Here is a 13,268-nt window from a genome sequence, read left to right on the forward strand (position 1 = left end):
ATAAGTGAAATTAAATACACTGACCTGAACATTCAGAAAATTTGAAATTAAAATTATGATGTAAAAATTGTTCAAAAGATACATGTTTCATGTTGCTCTGAAGGAATGACATCAGATAGGTATATTTGTTCATTTCCCGAAAACTGTCCACGTGCAATGTTTTAAATACTATAAAATGTAGAAAAGAAAATGCGTTCTTTCATATTCTGTTTTTTTTTTATCTTATCTATGTTGCTAAGATGTGCTATAATTATTATATAACGCAACGGAAAATTTAATTTCCAGGTCTAGTTCTTCGTAACGTTATGGATGCTGATTTTTACGATAAAAATATACAGGAAAAAAATCAGATAAATTGTGTAAATTTGACTAACAGACATTTTAACTGTTGACATACGAGTATAAAAGTTTACGAAGAGAAGCAGAGAAAGAGAGTATCTATTGATCGTCTTATATCGATCCTGTATCCTACATTCATTGGAGGTCTATCAGATCACAACAAAATACATTTCTATATTATTATCATCTTAATAATATTCCTACAACAGTGATTAATTAATAACTCTTAATAACGACTAAATAATGGAGATGTAATAAATATTAAAAGATAAACATGGGATAGTGTGTTACAAGTTGTTGAAATATTATTTGCTTTTTGTACAAATGCGGCAAAGTGAACAGGTTTTTTCGATTTTGGAGTAATACAATATCGAATACGGCGAATGTTACTGAATAATAAACAATTAAGAAAAATATTGACATTTATTTAACTGGCGATTAATAGTATATGATGGGTTAGTTAGAGGGTTATTGTTTATGGAGTTATGAAGCTGACTAAAGTGATAACACCAGGCTGACACTGCTGGGGAATTATCTTCAGCCCATACACATTTTAAAACAGTAAACGTTATGTGGTTCATTACTTATATTACAGCATTTCTTATTGTTCATGTATCCTGCGGAAAAGACATTTACAAAGTTGGTAAGTACTTCTTTTATATTTTCATTTCTTATATATCTTCCTCTTACGTGCTGTCACAAACGCAGAAAACCCTATCCTCACTGATGCAAATGTTCTTTTCTCAAGCGTTTCTTTAGCAACAGTATGATTTATTAAATTGAGTAATCAAAGGATACCCATAGAATGCCTGTAAAATAGATATTACGAACGTTCGTTTTGTTTTTGTCATCTATGATCATACCTTCACTGTATGCAAACGAATGTATCACAAGTGATATGAGCAACCCTGTACATTAATTTGGAATTACAATATTGCCATCTTTTTTAGACGACGATCTCAAAGTTACATGTAAATAATTGCTTTTAGAAAGCAAATAATTCATATATGGACTATTTTCATCTTTATTGACATAAACTGAGATCGTCTTCTTTTGGATACTCTTTAATTAAAATATCACATGTTATGTAAACTGAAAAGTATGAGTGCTATCGTGCGTATAATTATTCTATCAATATTTTAATCATGTTTTTTTGGTAGAAATCATTGTAATATAATGTGAATGAGACGAATCTGTAAAGCTTGTGACAACCTAATACATTTATAATCAAACAAAGATTTTTAATACTAGCAAAGGTCTTGACTTTTCCAAAAAATCAGAAATTAATATTTTTACACAAAAAACTAAAAAATCGATAATATATTGTCTAGTAACGTTGTTATGACAAAACTACTAATTAAATTGAAATGTTCTCGGTCTCTCATCTGATTTTTACTGTTTGATGATCGTGTTCAAATAAAACTAAATCTATAATTTTCTTTTTCCTTTTTTTTCTAAAATTTTCTATACGTTGATATAACGCAAAAATATAACCCATCATCCATCTGTTATCTCATTAAAACTTTATCTTATAATCGTCTAACTATTTGTGTAATTATGTTTGTATTAGACAAATCTTTAATGCATACTTCTTTTCAACCTCCTACCACGAAACATGTTTGTATTCATATGTAGAAATGACATGACTGATAAAATAAGCTTATCTTGTTACAATCGCACTTTTCTTCGTACTTTCAAAGCACTTGTATTTGTTTCTTTAGAAGGCTGGGTGTTTTTATTACACCATATGCTTGTGGTATTGGTTGTTATAATTTTAAACCGTTAATATAAGTACAGTGCTTTCTTATATTCAGATGAAAAATAATAATGTCAGGAAATATCAATAAGTGGGGCGTTTGAGTCGATAAAAATAACAAAACTAACCACCCCATTTTTGTACCGTATAGTTTGGTTAATGTGTACTTAACTTATTAACGATAAATGGGTTCTATATGAGCTGTTTGCTTCCATTTTAATAAAGAACTCATTTTGAAAGAAATATACAAACAATGTTAAAATAAAAATGATGAAAACTAAAAGAGAAACCACTTAAACCATCAGCTTGTTTATAACCGTTACAAATAAATCATCAATTGTGGATTCAACGTTATAAAGAAGTTCGAAGATGTCAAAAAAATCATTTGTCCAAAAAGAGCAGCAACACTTTGACAAACATTGCAAACACGAAAAGAAAAATAACAGTCAACTAAAAAGTAAAATCACAAAAATACTGAACTTGAAGAAAATCAATTCGGAAAGTCCATAATAACATGGCAAAATCAAATAACAAATAACAAAACGCATCAAAAAAACGAATGGACAAGAACTGTCATATTCCTGACTTGGTACAGGCTGTTTTAAATGTAGAAAATGGTGGATTAAACCTGGTTTTATAGCTAGCTAAACCCCTCACTTTTAAACCATTCATGTAGATCTAAATATTGAACAGCACCTATCTCACAAGACTAAATGAGGAGATGTGGTATGTTTTCAAACGAGACCAGATACCTCAGTCATATAAAATTCGAGAACGGTTTTTGTATTCAGAATCAGAAATCAACCTATAAAAATACTAGAGCTGTTGTTTAGGATCACACATTTTGCACTCTGAGTACAGAGTAAATTTGATAACTTCAAGGTCAAAATGAACCTTTTAAACTCAGGTGCTATTAAAGATAACCAGTTCGTTCTAGTTTCACTGATATTGGTAATGGCGAGTAAAAGTTCGGTCAAGGTCATAATCACAAAGTATATAGTTTAACAGGTATTCCGTTACGGTCAAACAATTCATGATTGTTTCTATAAACTCTTGAGTTCCTTGTATTAAAAATCAATGGTTTAAGCAAATTCAAAGTAATCAACAAACATTTTGAATTTGATGGAAAATGCAAACTCTAGAAAACTATTTTAATAAAGTTATATTTTTTCTTACACCCACTTGGTTTGAGGCGATAATTAAATTTAGGAGTAGAAATCGAAGTTATTGTTTGCAACACAAACTGATACCTCCCTTTAGAGATTTCAGAACTGCAGACGTCCATCGATTCTTTGTCAAATGAAAAATAGTGCATGCTATATAGGAAATACCATTGAAGAATTTAATAGTGTTTTGATGCAAATACTTGCCGTTATTTTCTTTGATAATATATATTCATAAACTTCAGTTTTGTTTGATCTGTTTTCCATTAATTTTGTCCTGTTGAAAGTTACGGACGGGGGACTTAAGGACATTTTTACATTTTCTATTTAGAATATTGCTATATTAAAATATTCAAATATGTATTCGGATTACAGAACGCACCACTTTGTTCTCCTTAATATCTAGAGCGTGAAGTTGATTCTAATTTATATATTTTAAAATTCCCTGTAAACGATTTAACCGTTTTACACGTGCAAATTCATGCTTGCTACAAAAAGCAAATATTGACAATCAATTTCAGATATATAGTGAAATGTTCATCATAGCGTGGATATGAACTGGTCTTAGTTCCCATAAATATCTTGACCCTATGGCAAGTGGTACAACCCTGGTTTGTATGGGGTTTTTGATGCTCAATCTGTAACCTTCCATGTATTGTTTTGTGGATTTATATGTCGTATCGTCGTTTGCCGTTTTTACAATGGCTCTGTCACATTTTTTTCGACTCATGTGTTTAAGAAGTTCATATGGTATTTCCCGCCTATTTTAAGTATATACGTATCATTTCAATATACGTAGACATATAAGGTTTTACATAAAATGGCTTAGGATTTCCCGTCTTGTAATAGTAACAACTAATAAACAAACTGTTATGGAGACCGTATATTGACAATGGATAATGAAGGCAAACACAACAGATGGTTAATTCACTTCAAGCTGGATTGGAGTACGCAAATAGTCGTTATGCATAGTCATAAGGATTGTTATACTTACAGACTGATTATCAAGACAACTAGCAACCTACCTTCTAGGTAAAACCACCTAAAATAAAAAAAAAATAAAAAACACTATTGTGTTGGAGAATGATAAATAACAGATTAATGTGCTTAAATAATGCATCGAGATATACAAGCACAATGTACTCTGGCTTTTAACTTCAAGACTAATAGTTTACTTTTATAAATTGTGACTTGGATGGAGAGTTGTCTCATTGGTACTCATACCACATCTCCCTATTTCTATCATGCTTGAATTGTTTATATACGAAAATATCTTTCATTTTCTCTCCGTTTCTTGGTCACGATAAATTTCCTAAATATCTTTCGTTTAACGTTTAAAACACATGGCATTTAATTCATTATTATTTTCAATTGGTTGAATAATTTTGAATTCAATTACATTATCTGACAGTATAAACATGAATATAATATTTGTTCTGTCGGTTAGTCATATACTCTCCCGCGAAATGAAAAAAATCATTGCTCATAATTTAAAATTTATGCAAATAACAGACCTTAACAAAGCAAAGTTCAAAACGCTCTGAATCAGGTAATGTCATGCTTATGTTGATATCTTCTATTCCCACGAGCAGACTGTAACACAACTAGGGACCGTTAAGGCATAGAAATTATAAGGCGTCGAATTTAGTCCTTTTTGCGCCCTCGGTTGTCGTATGCGAACACGCCGATTCAAAAAATCTCATACTTTATTCACGGTGGGTATGGTTGTCCTGCGAGAGAACGTACTGTGCTGGTGATTCGGTCCTGACGGGTGCTGGTGATCAATGAAAAAATGTAAACAAAGACGAAAATGATGATTTTTGACGTTTTCACTCATAAAAAATGGAAGAAAACAGTTGAGATTTTTCAATTTCGTTTCTTATGGGTTCATATATGAACCATTAAAAAAATGACCCTCTAAACTGTTTCAGTAAGCGTAACACAAAAATGCTCATTTTCTGAAAATCTCGAACTGAAAAAATAAAACAAAAATGCTCATAGAGTCCGCTTTCTATACCGCAATCCACACGACAAAACAATTTTGTGAAAAAACATTGCAATTTATTAAAATTTAGCATTTTCTCAATTTATGCATGTCCTGATTCTGTGCTGGTGGGTCCTGTCATTGTGCTGGTGGGTCCTGATACGGTGCTGGTGATTTTGGATAAGAAGTTGGTCATATTTGAAACAAATGTTACAAAATCAATAAAATTAGCCAGATAGCTGTTGCCAACAGGATCTATGACTCCTATTTTAGCTCTTGTGCATCCATTTGGCTGTTTAATATGTGTTTTCAAATGATCTGAACTTGTATTACATAATAACATAAAAGGGCAACATATTTCGTCCAATATCAGATAACAATATATAGTATCTAAAATAAGTTAAAAATTCCACAATACTATATAATTCATTTTATGTGTCAATTTGTTTGAAAAAAGTCGAAAAAAAGAGACTTTTTTTAATGTCATGATTATATGTCGCTTTCTAGATCTATGCTTAGCATTTATATCAGATGACATGGACTCCTCACCCTGATGACCCTGCTGCCTTTCATAACTTTATCCGTATACATATATTAATAGATAAACAAAAGGCTGCATGCAACACGTATTTTTGTATTTAAAATGATTCGTTGTAACGAGAATATTTGTGGTGAATGGAACTGTGAGGGTCACAATCTTAAATTGCTTATAAATGTTGCTGGAACCAGTTTCGTTATCTGCTCTGGTGTGGTTGAATTTTCTGAAACGTGCAAGGTAGATAGACATTTTGATTTTTTTTACTCGGTAATGAACCATTGTGTTTATCCCATGCTAAACATAACAAAAATCTCTGTACAAAGGTCTGTGAATTTTCTACAAAAATAGTGATTATTTTCACTAAATTCTCTTTTTCTACTAAATTCAATAATGAACTATAAATAATAATGCTTTGCAAGACGTTTCCCCTTGATATATGTACAAAATAAATCTCTATTATTCATTGTCTGTGCTGTTTTGATACTATTGCAGTTTGCACATTTCGGAATTGACAGGCCACAGGAGGGGTCATAAACCGTACACGAAAAGATAAAATATGGATATAAGTACTTAATTTGCATCTTTGAACCCCACCCCGGCTTGTTTTTTAGGAGCCTGGGGTGTCTAAAAATAGCCGATTACAGACAGCCGAGTACGCATTTTACATTCCAGGCGTGTTATTGTTGATTGTTAAAGTCCTGAAAACGGATAGATGGAAACAAAAATGTTTGATATATCTGGCTTTAGATTCAGTTTTTATTAAATATAAATTAAGGCTACATTTTAATATAATAATTCTATGAATTCACAATATAAAAAAATGCAGAAAAAAAAATGAATGCAGTGAAATATCTTAGTAAGGAGTCATTACTACAGAGATGGTGTGTTTGACACACAAAACTTAAAAGCTTAGTGATATTACCAATATTAAAATAAAAGTGTATTTTAGTTGGGTATTTTTTTCCATTTACTCATTTTCAATTATAATCAAGGCACATTTTATTTATATTCATGAAAAATATTTATATATAGAAAAGAAGGACACATTGTTCACTTCCTCCCCCGTAATTCTTTATCAAAAATATTTATTTTGAAATGAAAAAAGCTAAGAAATCTTAATTTAATTAGTGTTCTCTAGGTTATCTCGTCTTCATTCTCTGACATATTCTAGCCTGCCCTTTCATAAAATAGTGATTTTTTTTAGTGTTCTATCGAACTTTCGAAAAAAAATAATACCTGATAACCGTTTAGACAAAAAATTGTTGGAAAAATCTTACAGCAAGTGATTCTTAATAGCTATAAGATACATTTTTCTTTTACAATACAACTTTTAAATCTTACGGGAAACTATTCCAAGCTTTCACTGTAACCTCGCTCTAACTTATCCCCATCCCCCCCAAACAAAAACACCAAACAAACAAACCCGCAATACTATTGTAATTCTTATAGTCAGCACTCAATTGTTCACAAACAAATGTGTTTTAAGCTGCTAAAGACATGATTCAAACGCTCAGAAAGTCCTTTGTTCTATATTTTTGCTCTCCATTTTTATGCAAAACCTTTTACATTTTTATTTTATGGGTTATTGTTGAAGGTCGTACGATGGCGTATGGTTGTTAACACATACTTCCTTTGGTTTCTTATGGAAATTTGTCCATTGACAACAAACATACCACATCATCTACTTTATATAAGTATGGTATAAATTACAACATATTTTGGTGATCTTGCAAAAGGATCGTAATCCCGAAAATCGTAAACATATTTTCTTATCTTAAAAGGGGGCAAGAAGGGTTCCATTAACAGGCCAATAAATAAGATTACAGTTAGTTTAAAAAAAAAAAAAAAAATGGGGGTATTTTTTCTCTCATTATAACAGTAAACAGATTCACAAAAATGTCAATTTCAAGAAAGCAGACATCAGCTTATAAGTCAATAACAGTACAGCATCAATGATCTTGAATATATGCCACGTTTAACTAAAATATAAAAGCACAGAACCAGGACATAGGAGCACAGAACCAGGACCGTTTTTCTTATCACCAGCACAGCGTCAGGACAATTCCGTTTAACGAACTTGCACGACTTTTGCAATATAATATTGTTGTAATATACTTTGCATGGTACTTATGACACATCAGAGAAAAATTAAGCAACAAAACAGTCATTTTATTGCCGTTCTGATACAATGTAAACAAACCCACCAGCACAGAATCAGGACCCACCAGCACCCGTCAGGACCAAATCACCAGCACAGTACGTTCTCTCGCAGGACAACCATACCCACCGTGTTATTGAATCGGTCGGTGAAAGACCAAAGACAGGATGTTACCTTCTGATTCACCAGAAAGTCCATAGTAGGACAAACAGTGTACGATCGAGCGTTCTCGCGTTGGAAAATTTCCCGACGGGGGACCATGACATGCATGTGACTAGGTATTACAATTTAGGTTTTATAAAGAGCGGTGTTCAATTGCCAGTGATGCTACTGTTGATTTTATTTTGTTAAGGATATTGCACTATACACCATCACACTTGTTCTGCTGAACTTGTCTACCTCGACGACACAATTCCTTGCAAAACGTTTGTGCCGGTGTAGACCTGCGAATACGGTAAATAACGATATTTCGGATTGCAGCATCGCACAGCGTCGGTACATGCAACCAATTTACTGAATGCATTATATCGTACCGTGACTTATCTCGCTTTTAAGACACATTATCATGCATATTTTTAAAAGCCACAATTCTCCCGTGCACCTCTTCTCGATTGTTCGTCTTCTTCGTGCATGCGCAGCATTTTAGATACAGACTAGGAAAGGTCAGATTTTTTCAAAAGATTTTACAGTAATCAAGTATTTATATTCATTTATCGCACAATTCCGGTTTACAATGATCATGGCCTTATTAAGATATTATACAAATGTAAATGAAGAAATAAATTGCGTGTTTTGAAGTAGTTTTTCATGGCTAGGAGGGTATATTAATGTCCGTCCGTTATTTGGTGTAGAGACCCTTATTATTCAAATCTTTCAAAAGATTTCATTTTCAATTTTCGCTCATTTGATACTATATTGCATATACTATGTTGTAATGATGAAAACATAAAAATGTAAACAGGTACATTGAACAAACACTATTAATAACTGTTGATTTTCGAGGCGATTTCTCCCAAAAATTACCATTTATATGCATTTTCACGTATAGAGATTACATTGATGAATATATTATTTCATAAAAGTACGCGAAAGGCGAAAGTACAATTAATAACTTTGTTGTTTATAGCATGCATTAAAGTACATAAAATAAAATTAATAGGCTTCTTAGTGACTGTTGAAAAGTAAGCAAAAGTACTATGAAAACTTGACTTGTGGACTGCCAAAAAGTAATAAAAATGCGAAAGTACAGTTAATGCTCTTCTCGTGGACAGCCGAAAAGTAAGCCCAAAAGCTAAAGCACTATTACTGATCTTCCTGTGGACTGCCGATAAATAAGAGAAGCAAACGTACTATTAATGAGCTTATTGTGGGCGCCAAAAGTTAAGCTACAGCAAAAGTATTATTAATGAGAATCTTGGTGATTGTATTGTATGTATACACAGATTCCTTTTGTGAACGAATATTTAACAGCAACATATAGTATACGTGGATTAAATAACAATACAGTATAAAAAAGAAGATGTGGTATGATTCCAATGAGACAACTATCCACAAGAGACCAAATGACACAGACAATAACAACTATAGGTCACCGTACGGCCTTCAACAATGAGCAGTACATGTTTGAACATGTTTAGAAAGGTCTAAAGAAGTTATGAAATTGTTATCATAACAAGCGTTATACTGCTCATGTGTGAAAAACAGTAACAATACTCGTTGATCCATACATATGTCTGCCTGTTTCTTCAAATTGTGAATTGACATTTGATAGTAAATTGCAACTTTATAAATCAATATCATAGATAAGTGGATTTTCAATGACACGTATTATAACCAATTGCATAATTTCTGACATTTCCTCACAAATATGTACTTATATCAAGAACCGTCTATGTTAACCATGATATGTCATTTATCAAATATCGCTCATTAGATAAACGGCGTTCTCAATCTAGGACTATGACAATGTAGGCCATAAGAAGTAATTAAAACCTGTTCTTTTAGTTTCACCTTACGTGGAGTTTTTTTTAAAGGATACTAAAAATTTCAACAATGTGAATTATAACATTGCCATAGGCCTGATATTTACTTGTAAATTATGGTTTCATTTCTTATTTCAAGTCATTCGTAGTTTTAATTCATTAAGAATTGGCATATTTTAAATGCATGTTTGATTTAAGAATAAGTAATTTGAGTTTTAAAAAAGTAAAATAACACAAATACCGAACTTTTAGGAAAATTCAAATAGCAAGTCCCTTATCAAATGGTAGAATTAAAAGTTAAAACACACCCAACGAATGAAAAACGACTGTCCTATACTTTACAAGGTACAATTATTGTCTTATGTAGAAAATGATGAAAAAAAACCGGTTTTTATAGTTAGCCAAACCTCTCACTTGTTGAAAATTGATAATATTAAAAACAAAGTACATAGTGAAAGTAAGCGTGATGACATTATCTACAAATTAGAATCTAAAATGAGTTGATTTTTGCTCAAGTTTTTGTCAACAACCAAATAGTGTGGTGGCTATTTATGTGCTTCTTAAATGGGCATAACCCATAGCCAGAAATTAGTAGTGGTTTTGCTAATTAATATTCATAATATGTAAATGAGAATTGTACCACGTGATAGTACTTTGAACTGGACTGGCTTGATAGGCTTGATATCATTAAAATCTTTAAAACACGGATATTATAAGTTGCCCGTCACAGAGTCCTTATTTACAATCACTTTGATATTTCCGTAAAGTTATCAGGCAGTCAAAATCAAAACAATGAACGCGAATTTAGTGAATTTTTCGTGCTTTCGTGAGTTTATTCTTCTTGAAATAGTGACATTTTAATTTTACGTGGGAACCTAGACTTCAACGACTACACATACAAGGTTTGGACTTGCTTATTCTTTGGAAATTCAAGTTTCATATTTCACCCCGGCAACCTGTTTTTGTAATGAACTTGTTGTAAGCCAATTTTCAACACGAAGTTTGCAAATTTGACGTTTCAGCCATTTTAGCCTGTATTTTACACTGCAATGTTAAAAGCCTCTCGCTTCGATTTTTAAAATGGCTCAGGAAGCGGTATTTTTGCAACAACAGTCATTATGTTTCGTTTAAATGGTGTATATTGTTGTGTATATTCATTTTCTGCCCCGGCAACCTGTCTATCACTTAAATTAAAATTAAAATAGACATTTTTTCAAAATTCCCTATCATTTTAATGTAATTTCCGTGACCCGTATCCGATTTCTTTAGTATAATATTCAAATAAGCAAAGTGGCGTCGATTTCTGGATATGCATTCAACACCAGAGTTAAGTCGGTCAAACTTTAAAACAAATCTGTATTATTATAAGATGTCACTAATAATTTTTCCAGACGGTGAATAAGTTGGTCGATGCTTTCTGAAGTTGACCTTGGAAAAGTGAAAAAAGTATACCTCTGAGGTAAAAGTAACGACAACAGCGAAATCTGTCAAATTTGAATGGATCCTGTTTTAAGTAGTCCCTAAACAACTCAAATTGGACCTGTGTCATTGTGTGTTTGCAAAATTGTCAATTTCAGATGGTTTTATGAAGTCTTTCTCAAAAAAATGTTTGGAAACCAAATTTTTCTTTTTTTTGCTTGGTAAAGAAAATCACCCGATGATAGAATTGAAATTGATCAAATTTTAACAAAATTTCTAAAAATCCAAGAATAACATTTGGATATTTCAAATGATTTGTTAGAGAAGCACTGAAGTCTTCTGTGCACACCTCAAATTGGGTACATTTATTGTAAATATTTTATCATTTCATTGCCAACTGAAATTTTTTTGTGGGTGTTAGACATACATTTGCATGCTCTTGAATTCCTTTTCAAAATGTCTTGTCATTTTAAAAATGAGAACTTCCTATACAGTAATAACAATTGTCTAACGATATAGAACGAATTATGGTTTAAGACGGCCGTTAACTTATGGTTACTCGTCAGGTAGTTTGCTATATCACCTTCAAACCAAAAATGCAAAGTAAATGAAGCGCTTCATTGCATATATATTTAAATATAGATGTACTTTAAAAGTGCAAATTGTGGTGTCTTTGAGGTTAGTTTAGTACTACCATTAGCAAATAAGTTTGAATGAAAAACACCGAAGAAACCGCGATTGTTCGGATGTCGCTTAATTCATTTCCCATCCATTTGTAGTGCCGATAAGAAAAACCATTTACAATCAGTAACTTTTCTTATCAAAAATTGTCGAGGCCATTATTTTGTTGAATAATTTATGCAGAACATTGTTATGGCGTCCTTATGGCACATAATACAGACAATTGTTTGTTTTAATAGACAAGTTAGTTATCCTAAATAGCCATTCGGAATTAATAATGTATGATATGGTTCCGAAAATAAAACACGAGACTGATAATGAAAGTATGAAGTTATGACCTTCAAGAGAATACATGGAAACTTGTGTACGAAATAAACAAATAGAAGATCATCGGTGCCACAGTCAGAGTACTCAATTCGGTATCAATATACAACCACAGTGCATAAAGGGGAACAACATCAAAAAGTTTGACTACATATACAAGAAATATAGGGAAAACGGTACTATTTATTCTGCCAAAGGCGACAATACTAACATTTTCTAATTTTACCACTTTTTATAACAAAAACCTGGATAAAATAGTTATGTGTGGTGTTTATTAGTTACATAGTGTGCTAGTGACCTAATACGGTATATATGGGGTCAGTAAATTCCATATGGGGTGAGAGCGAAGCTCGAATCCCCATATGGAATTTACTGACCCCATATATACCGTATTATTACATTGGTTGCAATGAATTACATTGATTTCCCAGTTAGATAAAAACCGATAATTTCACATGTGAAATAAACGTGGTTATTTCACTCTCTGACGTCATACAACAATAGGCGTTGTCAAGACGTCGATAACGTCGGATCAAAACAAATTGTCAATGCGTAGGAAAAAGATATAGTTCCTTACATTTTCTACATTAATTTCATAAAAAAAAGGCCATTTGCCAATGTAATAAAAAGAACAACTAATCGCCGTATTTGAATATCAAAAATAAGACAACTTGTGACCGAACGCCGCTATGGATTAAACTCGTGCTGCGCACTCGTTTAATCCATGCGTCGTTCGGTCACGCGTTGTCTTATTTTTGATATTCAAATACGGCGATTAGTTATACTATAATTACGTCACTAGCACACTATGTAACGAATTTATCTTACCGACTATCTTAACGTGTGAAAGTAAGACTAGTGATTCTCAAAATGAGCAAGTCTTCAATACTGTTAGCACTAAGAAAATACTTCCATTGATCCTAC

At 32.1% G+C, this 13,268-nt stretch overlaps 1 protein-coding gene across 3 annotated transcripts in view; it reads left to right on the plus strand.

The window, feature by feature from the left end:
• The first annotated feature begins 201 nt into the window (after window positions 1-201).
• Window positions 202-13,268, plus strand: part of LOC139485239 (glutamate receptor ionotropic, kainate 2-like) — an 80,280-nt gene continuing 67,213 nt past the window's right edge. For all 3 annotated transcript variants that reach the window (XM_071269527.1, XM_071269526.1, XM_071269528.1), the window contains exon 1: window positions 202-982. In XM_071269527.1, the coding sequence (XP_071125628.1) occupies window positions 910-982 (73 nt within the window). In that variant the 5' untranslated portion in view covers window positions 202-909. The remainder of the gene's footprint in view (window positions 983-13,268) is intronic.

The sequence above is a fragment of the Mytilus edulis genome, chromosome 8 (genome assembly GCF_963676685.1).
Source record: "Mytilus edulis chromosome 8, xbMytEdul2.2, whole genome shotgun sequence".
In the NCBI taxonomy this organism is placed as follows: domain Eukaryota; kingdom Metazoa; phylum Mollusca; class Bivalvia; order Mytilida; family Mytilidae; genus Mytilus; species Mytilus edulis.